Source organism: Gordionus sp. m RMFG-2023, chromosome 1, assembly GCF_954871325.1.
Source record: "Gordionus sp. m RMFG-2023 chromosome 1, tfGorSpeb1-WG-v2, whole genome shotgun sequence".
Taxonomy (NCBI): domain Eukaryota; kingdom Metazoa; phylum Nematomorpha; class Gordioida; order Chordodea; family Parachordodidae; genus Gordionus; species Gordionus sp. m RMFG-2023.
Genome location: NC_088775.1, coordinates 17,047,128 through 17,070,685, shown reverse-complemented (window position 1 = coordinate 17,070,685; position 23,558 = coordinate 17,047,128). Strand labels below are relative to the sequence as shown.

The following is a 23,558-nucleotide window of genomic DNA, read 5'->3' as shown; positions in this document are numbered from 1 at the left end:
TTCATAGGTAGGTAATAAGGACACAAAGAAATATGTAATGTTAAACGTTTACTTTAAAAATTTAATTGATTAAATGTCCGTGAAATTAAACTAGTTATAGGCCAAAGTTACTATTTTTTTAAAACTTACTGCAACAGTTAATATTTCTCAGAATGGTATCGATAATAAATTAAATTTAATAAACACTAATATGGACATTTTGTTTTTTAAATATTAAGTCTTATCATACCTTGAATCAATATTCTGCTTTCCAGCGATCCGTATTGCCTTAGCGTCTGAAAATTTTATTTGGGCCAGGCCCCGCAAAAATTTCTCTTGTATATTTTAATGGATTCTGATATTTCATAGAAGTGATAATCCATAACCTATAGTTAGATTATAAATAGTTGTTTATTTTGGTGTTCAACAACATATATTTTGGTTTAGGCCTTGTATTTTTGAAAAAAAATAAAAACCAGACTGGGCAACCTTGGTAAAAAAAAATTTAGGCCGGGCATTTATTATAATTATACACTATAAAAAAACTCTAACCGTTATTGTGAATATACTATAAAAACTATATTAGTAGTACAACGCCATTTTATAACTCACATAGTTAACCAACACAATTCTAAAACTAAAATTAATAAATTTTCAACTCCAAATTTTATTGATTAAATATATTTTAAAAAACAAAAAGTTATAATAATTATAAAATCTAATCCCTTTTATACTTTTTTGGGCAAAGAGATCACGAGTTCTACACGTGATATATAAAATCAGTCGACTATTTATAAATTTGATAAATATTAAACAAAATAATTTTAAATAATGATATGACAGCATTAACCAAATTCTCACTAGGCTAGGTCTGAAAATTTTACCATTACAGACCTCTTCTAGTTGCACTGTTTTAAGCCTAATTAATTATATTTTTTATTGATAATAAATCATCTATAATTTATGGTTTACTGATTGTCAACATTATTTTTAGATTGGTCCTTTCATTGATAACAAGCATCCTATAGTTGAGGTAAAATTATTGATAAATTTATGAAAAACAAAAACACATATTTTGATCTTGAAAGATTTTTATGCATAAAAATAACAAAATATTTACTTAAAAAGATTGACATTTTTAAGTAAAATTCGATAAACCTTTCTTTAAAAAAATGATTTTTTTTCAAACTCTGAATAAAATAATATTAGTAATTAAAAAAATGCTTTAAGCATATATGGTTTATTCTAGACTTGTATTCTTTAAAGTCTAGTGTATAAAAATTAATCAATATTTTATTATACTTATAGATCATTTCAATTATAGGGCTAAACCGATCCACAATTTTTTCACCGATCGTATCCGATATTTATTTCAAACGACACCTATACCGATATATACATTTTTATGCCATTATTTTATATAATTTAAGATAATGGAATAATAAAAATTGGCGTATGAATTTTTTTATAAAGGCGTTTTAGAATATTTATAAAAAAATCTAAAAGCTTTAAAATTTTTAAAATATACTTTAAATTTGTAGAAAGGTTTGAATTTATAAGATATATAGAAATAATGTTTTAGATTATAGCCCTTAAAGAATAATTATACAGTCATTACGATATGATTTATGTTGATTACAATTTTCACTTACTTATTTTAGCCTTAATACAAATAAGATTAATAGATGCTAGGGAAGTAAACACGTCTATTTAAATTCAGTTTTTTATAAAAATCGCCAAAAATGCAGGAAAAAATATCATTATTCCGAATTAGCAATTTATAACTTATCCCCTTAAGATCTAGAAAATTATATTTTGAATGCCCAACACATATTATTTGTTATATTTTACGCGGTCTAAAGCTAGGAAATAAAAGTTTGTTGCAGTTCCTAAAATTTTGAAAAATGGGTTTTGCTAAATTTGAAGCAGTTTTCCTGATAAATAAGGGAGATCTTATTTGATCCAATCTCCCCCCACCTATAATAATCTCCCCTTGCACTCTTAGAATCTTGCTAAGGATCAGAAAACTCTCTTGACTTTTAATTAATCGAATATCATTCTATTTTGTTTATAATACGATACAATTGAATTTAGATGTAATATGTTATCTCATAGGCGTATCCAGGATTTTCCTATACAAGGGGGGGGGGGGGTTATTAGGTATGTTTTTTCTACATATATTGGAGGTCTTTAGGTTCACTTATTATAGACCTTTGCCAATACCTGATTTTTATAAAAATAATTTTGGGCTCTCACTTGTTTTATAAAATATTTAATTATCTTCGTTATTTTAAAAACTAAATTTTTACAAATTATTCTTTTAGAGTGATATATTGTATATATTTTTGGGGTAGAGGTGTGTAGGGGGAAATTTTTATTGGCTTAAAATGGTATTTACGAAAACAGACAAATTTGCGATCGGTGGATTTCCTCCTTTTATTATATATAGTATATATTTTTTGACAATAATTAACTTGTTAGAATTACAAATTTCAAAATAACGATAATACCGCCGATATGACGTTCGAAGAAATATTTGTACAAAAAATTTTAGCCTTCATATATAGCTACGTCTTAAAATCAAAGAACAATACCATAAAGTTCTTATTGGTTTCATCTTACAGGGACGTATTTCAAAGATTCGATGTTTATCCTACCCCGTCCTATAATATTGATCTGCATCAACATCAGCTCTCGGATATCGAAAATAATGTTTATTTATATATTATTATACTATATGTCATTTAGGATTATTCAACTCTTTTTTGGGTCATTCCATATCAAATGAGCAAAAAAGGAGATTTTATTCCGACTCCCTTCGATTTTTAAAAATTTGGTAAGCAAAGGTTAGTTAACCTCATAACATTTATTTAGGGTTCAAAGTGGCAAAATGACGTATTTTTACTATTATTTGCCTTCATCAAAAAACTCATAATTGTAAAAGAAATTTAATATGACCTTCAATTTTTGTAAAAATTTAGTAGCATTACTACGAAGGCCAATATTTAATTTTATATGATTTTTTAGAATTTTATAGCTTTATACTTCAGGATGAAGTACAATTTTTGTTATTTATTGAAGATAATTTTGCCAATATTTGTTGCCTAAATTACGTAATGATATCCGAATCTTTGCAACATAAGACAGTAGCAGTATATTATTTCCAAAAAACATTGGTAATAAATTTTGTATTCCAAATAAAAAAATTTATTATATTTGCCGATGGATTTCGGGGTACAGGAAATATGATATTTTTTGCTACAGCACACTGGAAAAGTGTGATGAGGTTGTTGCACTGTTAAAAGATTTGACTCTAGAGCAAGTTTACAAATACCTTACTCAGAGCAAATAACATCATCATACGAATTCGCTAAATATAATATTAATGGCTTATAATATGACCCAAAATTATGATGATGAAGAACTATTACTCAGAGAAAGATTTTCAAAAACTAGACCGATACCTGCAACACAGAAAATTCACACCATGATTCCGACTGGTCTACATCAATTTAGAAGTAAAATATGAATTCAATAAAATGCACTAAATAATATTTATCATATAATGATGAAAGTATAATCTTGGGAGAAATATCAGGATACATAAGTGTGTCTATGATAATTGGTGGCTAGCCCTTATTTTAGGAAAAATCAAAAGCAGGAGGAAATATATATAAAGTTTTTACACTCATCCGGACCTTCTAATTCATTTACATTTCTAAGTATAGATGACGCTCTTTACTGCTAAAATATCATATCCTAACATTCACCGTTAACTGCTACTGGCCATGGTTATACATTGTCATCACAAAAAAGTAAATGCGCTATCGAAAAATTAGAATCTTTGTGAGTTATATATTATATTTTTAAATTTAAATTATAGGCGCCATATGAAATGCAAAAGATTCTGATTCATATATTCTAGAAATCTAAACTTGGTTGAACATGTTTTATTAATATTCATTAAATATATGTTATATGAGCAATTAATTTTATAATAAATTATAAATAATGTAATAAATTGAATCTTTTATCGATAGACAATTTCTATAATTGATTGAAATCCCCATTTATTGTAATTTTCACTTACAAGATGAAGAATTATTTAAATTATATCAAATAGTTCAAAAAAACTATTAAAAACTGATTAATATATAATTTTTACACTTTTTATTTATTTTTATCTATTTTGAGAATGAAGCTTGCATCTCACCAATTTTTTTTATTAATATAAAGGAAGATTTTACTAAATTTTTTATAAAAATTCGTTTTTAATTATTTTTTAAATTCTTAGTATCAAATTGAGATATTAATTAAGTTAAGAAATTAAGTTACAAAAATAATTAACTATATCGAATGGATTGCTTTGTTAAAATTTAAGAATATGTTTCATCGCTATATATATTTATAATTTCTTATTGCAATGATCACATATAACAATTTTCCATGTCTGGCTTTTTACAAAAATACAATTTTCTCCTTACATAATCATAATTAGACATCATCATTAATTTATATCGTCTGATTTTTCTACAAAGAATTATAATTTTCTCATTACATCATATATAATTAAACATCAATTCATGAATATCTTATTTTTATTCAAAGAAATTATAAAGTATTCAAATTTAAATTATAAAAACATTTTAAAATATATTTTTAAAAAACTATAGCCAAGGAACTCTCAACAGTTATTATGTATTAATAAAATGGCCGGAAAGGGAAAAATCAAAAAAATTTTTTTTTATCTAAATGTATAATCTTTGGACATAATTTTGATATTAAATTTCTTATTTTTTTTAAGTGATATATACTTTATTAATAAAAATATTTAATACATTGAACGTTAAAAGTAAAACATATTACGTAATTTAAAAATATATATATATTAAAAATGTCATGTAAACTATAAAATCTATATAAAAAACTGTATAATAAAAAAATAAATAATTAGAATAGTAAATTGTATGTTGGGTGGCAGGAGGTCAAGAAAGAGAGCCATGGATGGCAATGCAGTTAGATCTGCATATATCAATAGATATGCGCTGTCTGAGATAGAAGCCTTCCTGAGGATCACCAGTGATGGCGCGGATTTTTTTACCGAGGGTTTTGAAGAAGGTTAGGGCATGATTGCCAAAAGACCCGGTTGTGTCGGATACGATTGGTATGAGATTGCAATTTGTTAGGGAAGTGTATTTATTAATTTTCGAGTTTTCAGCTCGCATGAATGAGTTCTTATTAAAGGAGGGAGCAAATCGGTCGATGCAGGTATAGTCCCATGCTAATGGAATTCCATTATTGTAGTTTTTAAGATATGCTTAATTGAATGAAGGCAAATAATGGTAAAAATACATCATTTTTGCCACTTTGAACCCTAATATCCCCAAAAAATACATTTGAAGGCTAAATTTTGCTTTTCTTTCCTTACCAAATTTTAAAAAAATTAAAGGGGGGCCAAATCGTGGTTGATTTATCATGACCCATTTTATCTCTAATTAGATACTAGTGAAGGTCACGGTCCGGTCTTTAGTCCGGACTGGACCGATACCCTCGGACCGGCCCACGGTCCTTAAGAAAAAGATCGATCCAGACCGTGGTCCTAAATAAAAAGACCGGTCCTGGACCGGTCTTTTTATTTGTTTGTTTTATCATTTTATTAAATATGAGAGTATTATATAAACAATAAAATTTATCCAATGGTATTGAAAAAAATGATTTTGTGCTTGTAGAGGGCATATTAAAATTAAGAGTAGATTGTGTTTTTTGAGATATTTTCATCATTAGAAGTATATATTTTATGTTTTATCAGATGTCTGCTTAAGGTACCTAATTATTTTATTAAGAATAAGGTTAAGTAATTTTTACAATAAATTATACAGACAGTTTCTTTAAAAATAATAGAACTATATAATAACTAAAATATTTTAATAATATTATTGCTTATTTTGATTAATTTATTGCTTAAAAAATTATAAAGTAAAGCAAACTTAAACAATAATAAAAGACCGGTCCGGACCGCGGTCTGGACCATTTAAAATAAAAAGACCGGTCCGGACCACTTTCCTCAAGAAAAAGATCGGTCCGATCCCGGTCTAAGACCGATAGGACAGGACCGTTGACCTTCACTATTAGATACCTATGGGTATATGCAGATATTTTATTTAAAAATGAACTAGTCAAGTATTATGTATTATTAACTTTAAAGTTAAAATAGACGACTCTTTTCCCCCATCATTTTGGGGATATTCACCAGAGTTATTGAAAGACACTTTTCAAATGGATCTAGACACAGATACATTGTCTAAAAAGGAATTTAGATGCAAATATGTTGTCTAAAAACGAATCTAGATAATGTGTCTGTATACCGACACAATATTTATTATACTTATATACAGAGTTTCTCGTTGTTTTTGAATAGAAACTCTTATTATGAGAGTAGAAAATATGTAAACAACATTTTTATATTTTGTTTTATTCAATTCGAACATCATATAAAAATAATAATGTAAATACCCCTATTTTTATCGTCATTTCGAACAAATTTTTAAACGAGGATTTTTTAAAAAAATATTTTTTACAGTAAATTTATCGCTTATTCATTAAGCCGGCGGAATATCTGAAATTATTTTATAAATCTAAATAAATTTATTTGCTTAATAATTTTGTGCATCAAGGTATTGTTTTTAATAATTAATGAGCGTCATAATTTATTTAAAATATATGCTCATATGAAATAAAATAGGTTTTGCATTCAAATTTTTTATTTTAATATAAAAAACGCCATAAATAAAAGTATATCAAAATCTTAAAAATATCTAAAAATAAATAGACAACTCTAAAATAGTATATAGATGCAGATACGTCATTTTTTAATAACTATGATATTCATTAATAATTTAGTTGACAAATAATTATATTTATTCATTAAGGTAATGTTTTTACCAGATCCATGTATTCTAAACATAAATGGCATAATCATAGCTCTCTCTTCGACTGACACTTTATTCCACCTTAGTTGCGAAGAAATTTCCTTGTAAATTTTCTTTCATGTTACGTTTATAGTAAGCCCGATTCTCTCAAGCGATGCCAAATTTTTCACCAGGTAATTTACATAATCAAGCCAATAAAATGTATAATATAAGCGAAGCAATTAAATAGCAACAAATGTTTACATATATTTTAAAAAAATATTATCACTGTGACGAATCAGCTATGATTTGGCTAGCGATTAATATCGCTTGAGCGAATCGCGATTACTATAAACGCAGCATCATTTATATATATTTTTTAAATTATCAGTCGACAATAATAATCTAAGAAAGTTGTTTCTTTGCGTTTTAAAAATCCATTCTATATTTTTTGAATGCATATTCTATAAAAGTTTTGACGTTATGATTTAGATTTATATATTAATAATTGTATAAAAATGTATCAGCTGTTATTCGATAAAATAAAATTATATTAAAGGAACAAGTTTTGGCTGCTTATCTTTTAACGTGACAATTTTTTTAACCCTTTTAATTAGCAGCTTGAAAAATGTATGCCCGACCAAGCTGTTGCCTTATAAATAAGTATTTCGAACTTTTATTTATTTTTAGTTACCCGGAAACCACAACGGATAGAATGGGGAGACTTGTTAAACATATAATATCGCATAAAAGGTATTCACCTTCAAATTTATTATTCTGAAAAAACTATAATTAGCCTCGGTATAGAATTTAATCGTAATTTAACGATTAATAATTTTCAAAATAATGGCGAGGTTGTCTGTTTAAAGCATTATTGTAATATATTAAGCTTTTAGAAAACTCGTCTGTTTTTATAAAAAGTATAAAATTTACCAAAATGCTCGGTAAATTTTTATATTGTTATAAATGACTATCTTAAAAATGAAAATAGTTTAGAATTATAATGAAAAAAAATGTAATAAATAAAATTTAGCAATCATCCTCCGAAGTTAATGATCACTAATTTCTAATAAGTTAACACTACTCAAATTTGTGATTTGAGGATCTTTTGCCTAATAATTTTTAAGAGAATATTAGCTTCTTTGCCGAATGAACATAATGTTGAAACTCAATATAATAAATCTACACTAAAATCAGACGAGATTAACAATTCATAATTTTTTTAATATCATGTCGGCCATTTGTTTTATTAAAAATATTCGGTTATCGGCATAAAAAATTTTTATTTTTTAAAAATTAATTAGATATATCAAAATAATTAATAAATAAAAAAATTTAAATTTCTATAAATATTCTAAGCCTTTTATCTAATAAAATGTAATAAGAAAAAATTATTGATATATTTTTGGTTTAATAGATTCAACGGCTGTACTGGAGTTATGCTAAAATAATTTATCAGCTATTATAAAGTAAGAAATATTTTGAAAAATTTCATCAAAAATTCTGTATCCGTTATAAATAAGATTAATTAAAATTTATTATGCAGTCAAAATACTCGCAATAATTTATCATTAAATTATTTGATTTTTTAATTGATTCCCTTTTATAATAAAGTAAATAATTATATTTGTCTGAAGCATAGATGTCATTGCAACTATCTCCACTTTGTTCCGTAAGCTGCATTTTATATCATTCCTGTTCTCTCCAAGTAAAGGTCAATGAATTCTCCCAGAAACCCCTCCATCTACTCTAGCATATCTTTGCTCCTCGTAAAGAAAATGACAAATTTCTATACTTATACATGTATAATAATGATTAACAATATAATTTATTGTAAATATCCATACCTGAAGAGGCAATTACCATGGCCAATTATCATTTCGGTGGAAAAATTTTCACCAATGCCATTTTTAAATTTGGGATACTTTTTTTTGATATCCCATAACGCAACTTACAGAACAGAAGTGGAACTAGTTTCAATGACAACTATGCTTCAGGCAAATATAATTATTCACACTATTTATAAATGGGCTTATTATACGCCAATTAAAAATTAAATAACATAAAAAAATTTAATGTGATTATATATTTAAGAAATTATCGCAAGCATTTGAACTGCATAATAAATTTTAATTATATCATATCTTATTAATTAATTTTTTTTTAATTTTTATATTCAAATAATATTTATATACAAATTAAATAAATAATATACTTTTTAAAGGAAAAATTTATTTTAAGTGTAACTTTATCTCTCTTCTAATCCTAAATAGTGTTGTTAAACGGCTCGTTTTGAGCCAATTTTTAAAAACGGCTAACTCAATATTTTCGCTAGAAAAATATTGCCTAAACCTCGAGATTTCACAATTAGATGTTTAGAACTTCGGGCCATCTATGAGCAAAATCTTCAGGTTTGCGTTATATTCACCTGGATGAGTTAAGATAATATGAAAAGTTATTAATATGGATTTCATATTCGCTGGAAGATGATCAGTAAAAGCCGAATAAGTGAATTTTAATTTTTTTTTAAATCAAGACCATAGAAAAAATTTACATACCCTGACCGAATTTTGTATAACGAAATCCGGGTGGAAAAAAATCAGGGCCGGCTTTGAAATATAAAACTCGGGCTGAAAAAATAAGATGAACCGGTTCTAAATTTTTAAAATTAAATTATAACTGAGCCGGAAATATATTTTTTCAAATCCAAACTATGCAAATGATACCTCCGCAAATCTGATAATTATGTTGTGAAAAAATATCTCAAGTTTTAATTAGAATTGCTTAACAAATTTATTTTTTAGCATTATAAAGATAATCAATAACTATAGCAAATCTCCAGTATACTATTGAAACTACTATGGGAACGAAGGTATCAATTAGTAAATAAACCTGTTTTCAGTAATATTTATGGAAAAAAATCAATATATGATTAAAAGAATTTATTATATAAAATGCTTTCAATATTTATCTAAAATTTTTTTATTCACTATTATTTTAATATATCTTGATTGACCAATTTAAAAAATAGAGGCCGATCTGATATTGAAAAAATTGCCAGATCCTTATAAACGTACTATTTTTTCGAAATTCATTTTAATATTTGTAAACTACTTTTCTTTGATATTAAAGAAAAAACCAAGCAATTAAAATAATTCTTTTCACATCAGCTTCTATCCGTTACAACCACCATCATTGGATATCAATATTGATTATGAATTGCTTCAAAAGTATGCCTTGTTACCCAAAACACCACATTTAATCATTTTACCCTCCGACCTTAAATATTTCGTCAAGGTAAATATTAAAATTACTTTAAAATCGAATTTTAAAATATCTAAATTTTATTATTATAAAAAAATACATTTGAGTGAAACGTTTAAGTCTAAATTCTATAATTTTTAGATCTACAATAAAACCTGTATATTTGGGCATCGTTGAGACCAAGATTTTTGTACAACTTTGACAGTTATCCAATTTGTCAAAACTTTTTACTTTCTAAAAGTAGTTAAAATTTGATTTAGACTCAACATTTTGGTCAACTTAAGGAGTTTCCCAAATTATCAAGAGCTCAAATTATATAAGTTTTACTGTATTTAGAACTTTTCATCAAATTTTATACCCTTTTTTTAGTGCGGTTAAATAACTAGTTACTTTTGAAATATAATCATAATAATTTACCTTTTAATAAATATTTTTATATTGGAAGTATTTTTAATATAATCTTTAAAAAGATATGTAAACATAAATCAATTCGGGATTCTCCTTGTTTTTTTCCATCTAGACAACAAAGTGTTACATCTAACATTCAATAAATTAGATTTCGAATTCTAATAACTGTATAAACAACAATAATTTTAGATTTTTGGTTCACAGCCTTTACTGAGCTTGAAATATTTGAAAAGATAATTTAAAATGTATTTTTTATATAATGCAGAATATAGAAGATTGTGTAGCCATCAATCCCGGAAGATTTATAAAAGGTTCTTTTCCCGGTACATTTGCAGAAATCATTATTAACAAAAATATCGATAATATTTACAATATTCTTGATCATTGTTGTATTAAAATATTTGGATATTGATCATTAAAAAAAATAAATGAATATATATTTGCGTATTTATTAAATTACCCTGCTATTTTATTTATGACCTACCTTAATAAAATTAATGGATAATTTCGTGCAAACACCCTTTTTTAGGGTATAAGGAGTTTGCTTCTTTTAAAATGGAAAAAAGTAAACTATCAGATGTCTTACTAAATATGTCATTTTAAGATTTATTGTATAAGAGATTATATATTTTAAAAAAAATAAATACAAGGTATAAAAAATATTTCAGAGGTTTTGTTATTATCAATTAATAATTTTTATATAAAAAATTTTCTTCTTATATATAAAATATAATATAACGATTTTCGTTATCCCTTCATATGAAAGACAATTGAACCAAAAAAGATTACGGATTGAATTATAATAACTTCTGAGAATTCCGTCGCATTCATCAATCATAGTTTATCATGTTACCTGTAACTAATTTATGTGTAAGAAAAATGAAGTAATTTCAACTTTGAATAGTTGAGTTTAAAATATTAGATTAAAAAAACTATTGTTAGTCAAGATATCGTCGTTCAGAGTTTGGAAATTATCTTGAAAATAAATATTAAAAAAAATTTCTGAATTTTTTTTTCTGTCAGATCAAATTTTTTCTAAAATTTCAAATCTTTTGCAATTTTTAACATAAGATTTTTTTTCAAACTGATATCGTCGATTAATTATTATATACAGCGTTTGATTAAGCTGGGAGTGGGCGGTAGGGGTTCATGTTTAAATTATCGATTTAAAAAATATATGTTGTTAAATATAATTGGCTAAGTCAAATTAATTTATTATTTCCATATCCAAATTTAGATAAAAATGTTATCGGAGTGCTTTTCCATTTTTAAAATAAAAGAATAATTAATTTATGTTAAATAAAAAGAGCGATCAATATCCCCAGATACCAGATGTCCAGATCTTTTATAAAGTTCATAAGCTAATTTACCTCTTGTAATTAAAATTTAATAAAATACTTGTACAAAAATAATGTATAAAAATTAAATTCTACTTTAGGTTTAGACATAAATCTTTAAGTATTACTAAAGTTATAAATTATTCCATCTTCTAATATATTATTAATTTCACTACAAATATAATCGAAGAGGTTATCAAATCATTAATAATTTGAACCTAATATATTTTGATTTAAATAGATAAAATTTAATCACAGTCTTAACAGAAATTGATTTACGATCAAAAATTCCTATAATTCATTTTATATATAATAAAATTTAGTGTTTTTTTTAAAAACGCTCATTATAAAAGTGACCTCTATAATAATAAAATGATGATATGATTACAAATGTGATAATATAAATAAATTATAACTTACTTGATTAATTAGGCCATTTAAAACGAGTGTATTTAATTTCCCATCTTCTTGGTTTTCATAAATAAGCTAAAATATATCAAATATTATAGAATGGGTGAATTATAAATTATTTTTCATATTGAAGAAGGTGGCACCTCGCCGTGTGATAGGGTAAGCGTCATTTTAGACTATTAAAAGAAAATACAACACTTATATTTTAAATTTTATTAAAAAATAATTAATTTTAATTTATAAATCAAAATTATGGTAATTTCAAAAGTAAAACAAAAATATATTCTTGAAAATATTATTTTACAACTAAAAAAAGTATCTCAAAAATATACAAATTAGTCCCTTTTATAGGGAAAATAAAAAGCGCAAGTATAAATTAAAATAAAATTGGCGCAAGGTGAAAAAAATGAACGTATATGTGAAAAGGAGTTGTTTAAGTTTTATCTTACATAATTTGGGATAAAACCTACCCCCATATTTCCGGAACTCTAATTATACCTCTGGATGCAGGGTGATCTCCTGGACCTCAATAAGTAAAAGAAAACACAAAAGTCATATGTTTTACCTTTAATATACTTAACTCAAAACAAAAGAGAGGCCTTAAAAAACTTTATTTAATTTTATGTACTACAAAACAAAAGAGGGGTATAAAAAACTATTTTTAAATGGCTAAACAAAAGAGAGATAGCCAAAATAAAATATGGAATACCATATTTAACATATAATTTCATTTTATGCATTAATATTTAAAGGATAGTATTTATTAACTGTTTAAATAGTTAGTCTGGCCTAATTAGTATTAATTTTTTATGGAAAAAAAAATTCATTTAAACTATGAAAACATTTTCAAAAGGCCCAGCCTGTAAAAATTTATCAAGCCTGAAGCGGGCCTGTCTTTTGGACCAACATCTAGTAACGATACTTATACATTCCAACTTAGCCCAAATACAAATCCTACTTTCCAAAATATGTACAAGGCATAACAGATACCTTCATTGCACGGGAGCGTCCAAACCAAATTTCAAATTATGAATAGGCCACATATATAATTTTTATTTTTTTGCGGAAGAGTAGGAGGCAGGCAAGGCAATATTATTTTTATAAAGAAATCAAAAATAGATTTTTTAAAAAATCCATTGTGATCAATAAAAAAATTTTCTGGGTGAACAATCAATGTTTGTATTCCATTCTCTCCAGGATTCAGAAAGGGGCCAACCAAACACATAATAGACGCGAGAAGATAAAAAGGATTAATATTAATGAATACATGCTGAAAAAGTATAATTCAATAAAGCATCAAAATTATCTAGATACTAAGTATGGGTGCATCTCGTTAACTCTGGTGTAATATTATTTTGAAATAAAGATAAATAAAATGCTTTTTATTTTCTCGAGAATTCAAACGTAACGCAAAAATTACCTATATCAGATCCCTTGAATATAAAAAAAACTAATAGAGCCAAAAAAAATAGAATCATTTTTCTAATTTAAAAACGAGGAAAAATATTTGTAAATGTAAGGGTGTTAAAAATAGTTACCGATACGTCCCACATGACCATCAATCCATCTATTCCAACAGTTGAGAAAACCTCCGCATTAGCTTTACCGCCTACTACGAGTTTTATTTCGCTATAAAATTGTTGAATATAAAATAGTTTATCTTAATTTAATACTTTTTTATTAAGATTATAGTTATTATATATATTGGGTATTTAAAACAAAACCGAATTTCGATATAGGGCATAAGGCATCACCTTTGGTTTTGTAACAAAATATTTTTTTTATTAAATTCTATATGAACCTAATGAAAGGAGGGAACAGTTTGGGGGAAAAAATGGCTAAAATCAAACTAATAAAAATTTGGTTTAATTAAGAGTATTTTAAATAGATAATTATAATTCAACTAAGGATATTTTCAGCCATCTAGTAAATGTTTTAGCAATAAAAATAAAGGAAAAAGAAGAATAGGTGGTGTTTGTTTTAAAAAATAATTTATTACTAACTAATAAGAAACGTTAATTAAAGGTCAACACACCCTGACTTGTGAGCTAGTTAAGACAAAGTTTAAAATATTTTTACGGCCAGGCTGGGCTGAAGTTTCGAGAATAGTTTTTAAAGTTGACCTCTAAATGTTATTGATATGTTCATCAGGCGCTTCATATATTCAAGTAGATAATATGAAATTACAAAAGGTATTCATTTTTAATTCGTGCAAAAAATAATTCAACGAGCATATCTGTTTCGACTGGTTCAGCCATTTTTTAAAAAAAAGTAAAATCTTGACTGAAACTTTCCCAAAATTTATAAGTCTTGTTATGTTTCAGCAATGTGCCGATTTGTTAAATTAGAAAAATATCTCATTGTTTGAAATAAATTATAGTAAAACAAAAGAAACGGGCGCCTTAATTAATAAATGAACACATCTTCTCTTACCTATCCACATTATATTACACGATTGTACTGTGCTCTAGCAAAAAAATTAATATTTTCTTGAATTTAACAATGATCAATTAATTGAGGAAATATTATCAAGCCCATCGTTGATCATTATAAGTATCTTACTCATTTTTAATTTTTACCAAGGGTATAAAAAAATGAAATATATTGAGTTTCAAACAAGCCAAAAATAAATATGGATTTTAGTTATAAATTTTTTAAAGATATCTAGAATAATTCAAATCTTCACATTTAAAAGCAAACAAAAATAGATTTTGAAATTCAAAAAAAAAATCTCCCCAGTTCTATTATTTAATTAATACATCATTTGATTTTCGCGATATACTTTATGGTGTTTTGATGTAGGGTGTGGACGATTGTTTCGATCTTAGCTGACGTCGCGTGTTTATCCATACTTTGAAATTTGCTCATGGCACTTTATAATAATAATAAAATATTAAAGAATCTTGCCTATAAAGTTGGTAATTTTATATAGTAAGATCTGCGATTGCTTGGTAAGCGAAAAATTTAAAACAGTGTAAAAAAATTAATTTAAATTGGAAATTAAATCAAATGATTTTATTTATTCTTTTAAATAAATGATTTTAAATCAAAATTTTTGGTCTCACTAAATAAGAGAATCAAATCCATTAATTTTTTTAAAGCTTCCTCCAACATGTTTTCAAATGTTTATTTATAACATTGAAAAAATAGCTTAATATCTATGTAGTCCTCGTTTTTCTTAAACTTATTGGTTTTCTATATTTATCATCTATTTGGATATGACCTTAGTTTTAGTATTTTAAGACTTAATAAATGATGTTTGGAGTGGAACATCGTAACGGATTAATATAAATTTGTTATTATAATTTTAGGTATCTTAGAGATTTATCTTATCAAAAATCTTTGAAAGATCAATAAAAATTTCTAAATTTTTTATTGTTTCTCAAAAAAATTTCCGTGTGTGCTTTTGTTACGTGCAAAATATCTTTTTTCAAAATATGATCTTCAGATATTTTTGCTCAAAATTTAGCCTATTGGAAAAAAAATTTAAACCCTGTCAGCCCAATATTTTTCCTTAATTTTTTTCTCTTATCGGATAATAAGAGTTCAGTTTAGATCGAACTCGGAAAAGATCAGACTGAAAGTTTAACTATTCTTGGATTAAATATAACCTTATAAAATAGGTCTGTCTGATGCAGAAAATGTTACCGTGCCATTTTTTTATCATATATAATATTACCAAATTTAAAAAATAAATAATTTTGTTTAAATATCATAATCCTATACCTGACATTGGAACTCAATTTTTCGGAAATTTTATCGTTGTCATATGAGGCCTTGTCTAATTTACCCCCAAAGGTTAAAGATTTATTACTATTCTGTTGGGAGTATATCATAGGACAGCAATCATATCCCTTATAGTAGATTAATTAAAAGAATAATAAAAAATATTATTTATAAATCTCAATATTAAAATTTTTTAAAAAAGTAACCAAAAAAACTACTAACCGCTAATATGATCGTATTTTCATTGACCCATTGTAATGATTTAAAAGGCAAATGAGGCGTTTTTTCAACAATCATTAACCCAGATCCAGAAGTAATTAATGAGTTTGATAATGTTGCGATCTGAGTTGGGGAAAGGTTAGAGGTATTATTCAAAAGGGTATCGTAATCATTCAAAATATTATTTGAGGTGGTTTTGTAATTGGTAATTTGGGATGAGGTTTGAAAAGGTGAGATTGCAGGATTTGATGAGATATCAATCAGACTTATAGTACTGTCATGAGAACACCATGCTAATTTGTTACCAGTAGAGGAAAAGCTTACCCCAAGGACCCAACCACCTTTAATAATTTTTTTTTTAATATATGAATATAAATAAAATTCAAGAATCGGATCCAAAACGGATATTGGTTAGTTTTTGATAAAAATAACGATTCATTCAGGTTTAGTTAGAAAAATTATATAATCAGTTCAGTTTGAACAACTGGTTCAAACCTTTTCACATACAAACTTAATAGAATCATGTGTATTAGAGATGCAATCTTTTTTTAAATAATTTTATCGCTAAGATTCATGTTTAAAGTAAATATAAATATATTAATTAAAAAATTTTTTCCTTCTATATACTATTGATTGAGGCCTATATAATTAAAATTCCAGATATCTTCTGATGAATAAAATCCACAAGGGGATAGAATAATTTTATAGTTAAAAACACCTTTTTTGTGAGAGGTGTTTAGCATATGGTTAAAATATATTCGCATAATCTACAAGTCAATAATATTTGAAATTCTTCAAATAATATTATATATTATAATGTCGAATAAAATAAGATATTTCTTTTATTAAAGTAAAAATTTAAATGATTTGTATATAAGTTGGATATAATAATGCCAGCGAAAGTAAAAATCATATTATATATTCAATTATCAAAAAATGAGTTAAATATAAATATAATATATGTTAGAAAATATATCTATATTTTAGTATATTATAATTTGGTAGGAATAAATAATGATGATATTATAACGACAAATAAGTGAGGGCTATCAAAAGACATAATTAATTGTGTATGAATATGAGAAGTCAAAAAATATAGTGATGATTAAGATTAATATTATATTAATTAAGTAATATTATAATTTGAGATATAACAAAATGGGCATCATTGATTTTTGTGTATTATTGTGTACCCAATTAATAATTTTTATTTGTCACATAATATGGAATTACAAAATTAATATTTAATTATAAATAATAATAATATATACTATATTATATTTCCCCGAAATATAATTAAATCCTCTTCAATAAGTCTATTTAGTGCCTTGCGATTACGTAATGAACATCGTACAATATTTGAAAATGCTAATGTTGAACACTTGAAACAATAGTTTCTTTCGCCTCAAGATTTTCCCCCATTTATGGTTACACGAGCGGAATTTCCTATCCGAAGAGATGAACGACCCAAGGTAGACTTCATTAATTACCGTATGGGTTACTGCTTATATATTTGGTATATGTTTGGGCAATGATGTTAAACAAAGCCGCTGGGAAACAAGTTAATGCCTCACGCTATAGGATAAAACAATGATGTTTAACCCTGGGAAGAAACTATTGTCCGAACATTTATGGGATTGCCAACAAACCTTGGCGCAAAATAAAGCTCAGCATTTTTTTAAAAGATAAATTTGTATACTATACAATGCATTTTTTATATTATGTTGTAACATTTCATAATTATAAGGATATTGGATCTGTTAATGGTGGGCATGTTGTATTTTTTTTTATATATTCATAATTTCCTTTAACAGATGTAATATTTTCGAAAGAGCCAATTGATTATATTGTTACAGTGAAAAAATTAATTGTAAAGATCATTTTTTATTATTTGTGAATTTTTTAAGTTTTCATATTATTATTATTATACATCAACGGCGATACTCCTAAGGGTAGAATAAAATATATCTCGTTCCTCCGATGAATTCTACAAGAGTTGTTTCCTTTTTACATAATTTTGAAATTTTGTTAAAATTGAGTTAAAAGAATAAACAATACTCCATTATTAAATTCGTGGAAACCAAGATGGAGCATGAATTCTCCAGGTATAATTATGGAATTTTTACTTAATTTAAATATTAAAAATACCAAATATCTTTATTCCAATTTAAGAGTATCGCCACTGATGGCGATACCCTATAATTCATTTTCATTCCAAATCCAAACTCAACTTGTTAGACGATTATTGGATATTTTCACCAAACAAACGCATTATTGAACTATAGTTGTAGTGGGATTGGTAGGTTCAAGATTCCGGCACACAATAATCGATTTAACTAGGGATGTATTGATATTTTTATCGGATCGGGCCGATATTTCACCCATTTTAAATATCGGTTATCGGTCAATATTATAAAATTTTCCGATCCGATATAAAATGGCGTCTTTAACAAAAATAAAATGTTATAAATTTTTAAAAAAAAATTATATCTAAAATCATTTATTTTAATAAATAAAATCTTAATCCATTTTTATGTATATTTTTTTAATAATAATTATTAATTAATAAATATTCTGCCATATTGTTAATTTTTTGCGCATTCTGTTTATAAAAGTGTGTAATAATCTCTTCAGAATCTGTTTTTAGTGAAGCTGGTGATACTGATAATTACCATCGTCGCAGACCGACCTCTGGTAAATTGGAAATTTTGGTATTTCTAAAAAGAAATCTTCGATATATTAATGTTAAATATTATTTTAAATATTAATTTCAAATTTCATAATGTATTTGTTTATTACTTATTAAGTATATAGATTAATGTTATAAGTGATTTAACAATAAAAATATTTTATATACTTTTAGAATTGCAATTTAATTGAATTTAAAATATAATTGATCATTATAATATATTTAAATGACATAAGTTATGGTATAGTTAAATTATAGATGTTATACTAATAAAAAGTATATTAAAAATTAAAACCATTAGTATCTTTACAGAATACAAAAATAGATATAATATCGGATCGGCCTCCAAAAAGTGGTATCGGTACACCTCTAAATTTAACTTAACTTCAATTGGGTTATGAAGAGGAAACGGTATTCGTCTTGAATCAAAAGCCCTGAGAACAGCAGAATCCTACAAAGAATCTTCATTGCAAATAGTATATACATAGGTATATTATCAAATATTTGTTTGTTTATGCTTGTTAATTAACTTCTTTATTTTTACCTCCAAATTTTTATTCACAGTTATTGTCATTGGTGTTTTTAAGTTATCAATTATATTTTCTACAAATTTAATCAAAACTTGGAGTGGCATTCATTTCCTTGTTGAAAGCTAATATTCAAGGCATCCAAATAAAGAAGTTTATGTTTGTTGTTATCATCCGTAGTATCTTCTTGCTCCAATTTTTACAAGAAACTTTGTCTCTTTTATGTACAGTAGCTGATTTCCAAACGCTATTAGTGGATTGGTCGGTTTGATATTTGGTTGCCCTATTTTCTTCCAAATATCTTTTCCAATTAAGGATAACTGAGCACCAGTATCGATATCAAAATCAACATTTAATTAACTTTCACTATTAGTTTAGCTAGTTGTTTCTTCTCAGTTGCTATGTTACTAATCAAATCGTGGAATCAGATGCCTCCTTATCATAATTTAAAGATCTGACCTTACAACATCTGACATAATTACCTAGTTTGTTCCCCTTAAAATAATACTCAAAGACAGGACACCATTAGTCAGGTCATAAATTTGGCCATAGCATAGATATTTATTTCCCCCCTTTATTGTATATAATTTTCTTCTTAAAACAATTATTGTTGTAATATCTTTGTAAAATTGTCATCATTATTATATTTCTTACTAGAATCATTATTATTACTTTTTATCATACTCTTTATTGATGCAAAGTATTATTTTGATACTTTAGCAATATTTGTATCGAAATTCCTTATCATTCCTTATCATTTCTTTTTATACTTGATCTGATACACAAGATTTAGTATACGAAATAAATGTATTTCCCTTCTTTGTCTACATCCAGCAGATATTGTGCCAAAGATCGCTTTTTGAGATTAGGTAAATCCATACTATATAAAAAATGATCCCTGAATCTCATGTCCACATATCTTTACCATAATTACATTGGGCCTCAGAAGTCAGTTTATTAACAAATTCCATGAAAGGCTCTCGTCCCACACTTTTAAGTTGAATAAAGTCCATAGGTAAAAACACTTAATGAAGTTTTATAGGTTTTCTTGCATATTATTTTAATTTCATAAATGTGAAATTGTCAAGTCTGTGTGGATGAGCTTATTTTTTGATAATAAATTTTTTAATACATGTCTGTTAGAATAATTTTTTTAAAAACTTCACTAACATTTAAAATAATAAATAATATGAGAATTTATTTCATACATTTCCAATTTGATGTGATTAAAATATTTTCAACTCTTCTACTATAATAATCTCTGATCATTGTCAAATATTGTGTATCTAATCTATTAATTTGTCATATATTATTGAATTTCAAAACTAATAATCAATCATAAATAATTAAAATTACATACTATATTATATGTATAACAGTCAAGCAATATAATAAAATATCATAATTTGATTAAGAATAATAATACAACTTCTTTGGCTAAATTAGGTAGTTGGCCATCAAATAGCAAGCAATTTATAAATAATTAGAATTTATATTTCTATAAAAATAATACATAGTATATTATATGTATAACAGTCAAGCAATATAATAAAATAGTATTATTTGATTAAGAATATTATTATAACTTCTTTGGCTAAACTGGGTAGTTGGCTATCAAATAGCAAGCAATTTATAAATATATCTAAAAAAAGCTAATTGATAATAATTGTTACGTTAAGAATCAAAAGGTTCAAACCTGTTTATAAAGAATCTAAAGTTCAATTCAGGTTTAGTAAATAATAACAGTTAATACCAACTTCAGGTTGGATATCCCACAATAATTGATAAATATTATATTAAAATTTAACTTACTATATTCATTAGTAAATTCTGCTAATAAACTACCAAATTTTTCAGCATTTCCCCATAGTGATGGAACATAATTTTTATCAAGTTCTGGTAATATAGCTGAATAAATCCTGAAAAAGTTATATTAATATTGTATTGATTAAATTATTTAACCTAGTTTTAAAGTCAGTTGAGCCAACAGCCAGCAATACATTGTCAGGATGCCAATCTATACATGTAACTGTAGATTTTATTGATTTTTTAATATGTTTGCTGACCCACCAATCATTCTCTTCATCAAAATGGCAAACCGCAACTAGCTTTGCACTACTACCCACGGCAAATTTGTTGCCTTGAAACAGGTAAATTATTATTGATATAGGAATAATTTTACCATTAGGTGACCATTTCACACACATTGCTGCACGATTAATTCTTAACAAAACAAGAGTTGGTTTCCATCCTTCTTCAAAGCAAGTCCAAACATAGGCATTCCTATCTTCGCCACAAGTAGCTAGTTGGTTTGTTTTGGGACACCAATCAATTGCTGTAACTCTCAACTCATGTTCTTCAAGGGTATCAATGAGCTGCCAATTTCTACCAGTATAGGCGTATATGTTTACAAAATTATTATTAAGACTTAAGGCTATTTGATCACATTGTTCATTCCATGCATGGCATGTAATTGGATCTCCAAAATTATAATGCCTTGCCATTAATTCTAATTTCCCAAAAGTTGCACGCCCTGCTAAGGGTTATCTTTAAGTTATTTAGGAAAGCAGAATTAAAACATCTGATCGATATTTATATTAATGTTTAATTTGAATTGAATAATTATATGATTATCAATTAATTACTTTATTATATAATATTTATTTATAATCGTCCCTTTTTTATAGTTTGATTTATTAATTTTAATCATATTAAATTTTAGGTTCGTTTTTTTATTTTAATCATATATGTATTAGTATATTAACATGGATCGGGTTTTGATTTAATATTATCATATATAATATAATCATTAATTTAGTTTACACCCCCCCCCCACCAATTTTCATTAATCATTTTATATTTATATATAAATTTAAGTTTTCAAATCAAAATTACCCTCCCCTCCTAATTTCCAATTTTTTCTTAAGATATAATATTATTTAATTGTGCAACATGTCATAGATATTATATCCTTTCCTTAAGTGAAGCAAAGAATAAACCCCTTCAATTTCGTGTCTTAAATATCCATATTGAATAATAGTATGATTTTAATAAACTTTATCTATTAATTATAAGAAAATTAAATTCCTTATTTGCATATATTTTTTCTGAAATTTTTTTAAATAAAAATATCATTCTTTTTATATTTTATATCATTTTTTCCTTTTTTGTTTATGCTAAAAAAATAGTATTTTACTACATTTGAAAAATACTATTAAAAATATTTTGCTGGTAATTTAGAAAAAATTTCTCTAATGAAATATCTAATTTTTTAAACAATGAGACGCCAGATCAAAATATTAATGTTAATATTTTATACTTATCTAAGCATCATTCCTGTTCAGCACACACTTTAAATCTTATGTATTGACACTGAAAAGGCACTCAACGATGTCCATTATAAAACCATTTAAAAAATTACATTTTCTAAATGTAAGCTTTTGTGGAATAAACATGGGCAATCTTCGAACTGTGCAGCCATTTTTAAGAAAAATATGGGAAGATATTTGATTAAACCTGTTATAACGATGGAAATCTTTCTATAACTCTGTAAAATTAATAAATAGTCTTATTAAGGTGAATTACCAAAAATTTGATGAATCTTGCGACAAATCTGGATTACAGAGATTTTCAGATAACAACAAGTCGTTCATAGATAAATATTGTATGGTTAGTGTTAATTAAAATATGATATGTATATATATGATTTTATAGGTTATGAAACCGATAGCTACGGCTCTTTCAATTTTAGAGAGCGAAGAAAATATGCATTTGGGATATCTCACTCCCATTATAACCATTATAATATCAAAACTTAAAAAAATTGGCTTTAAATAATTTTAAGTTTTGTAAGCCGCTTATTGATTCAATCCTGGAAGCCATAGATATTGCTTATAATTTATATTTTGACTATCATATTTTCAATAGATTTAAACACATCTATGATGATGATTATATACTATCGGCAATAATTCACCCACTATTTAAATTGGATTGGCCCTGGATAAATTAGAGGTCAATAAGGGAAGAATATTGGAACTTATTTCCAGTTTGAGATAAGATATTGATAAAGAAGATCAGGCTTGATTCC

The 23,558-nt window shown here is 25.7% G+C and overlaps 2 protein-coding genes across 2 annotated transcripts in view; one reads left to right on the top strand and one right to left on the bottom strand.

Annotated features, from left to right (window-relative positions):
- Window positions 1-10,971, top strand: part of LOC135922208 (uncharacterized) — a 60,471-nt gene extending 49,500 nt beyond the window's left edge. The window contains exons 10-14 of the mRNA XM_065456629.1: window positions 2,461-2,691; window positions 6,909-7,012; window positions 7,578-7,640; window positions 10,058-10,184; window positions 10,825-10,971. Of these exons, the coding sequence (XP_065312701.1) occupies window positions 2,461-2,691; window positions 6,909-7,012; window positions 7,578-7,640; window positions 10,058-10,184; window positions 10,825-10,971 (672 nt within the window). The remainder of the gene's footprint in view (window positions 1-2,460; window positions 2,692-6,908; window positions 7,013-7,577; window positions 7,641-10,057; window positions 10,185-10,824) is intronic.
- A 259-nt stretch (window positions 10,972-11,230) lies between these two features.
- Window positions 11,231-22,039, bottom strand: LOC135931361 (actin-related protein 2/3 complex subunit 1A-B-like). Its single transcript, XM_065468419.1, has 9 exons — window positions 21,651-22,039; window positions 21,431-21,608; window positions 21,281-21,387; window positions 16,256-16,593; window positions 16,034-16,161; window positions 15,090-15,179; window positions 13,846-13,936; window positions 12,317-12,382; window positions 11,231-11,418 (listed from the first exon to the last, which is right to left on the bottom strand). Exons 1-9 carry the CDS (start codon window positions 21,970-21,972, stop codon window positions 11,404-11,406), a joined length of 1,335 nt encoding a protein of 444 aa, XP_065324491.1. The 5' UTR covers window positions 21,973-22,039; the 3' UTR covers window positions 11,231-11,403.
- Between the last annotated feature and the right edge of the window lie 1,519 nt (window positions 22,040-23,558).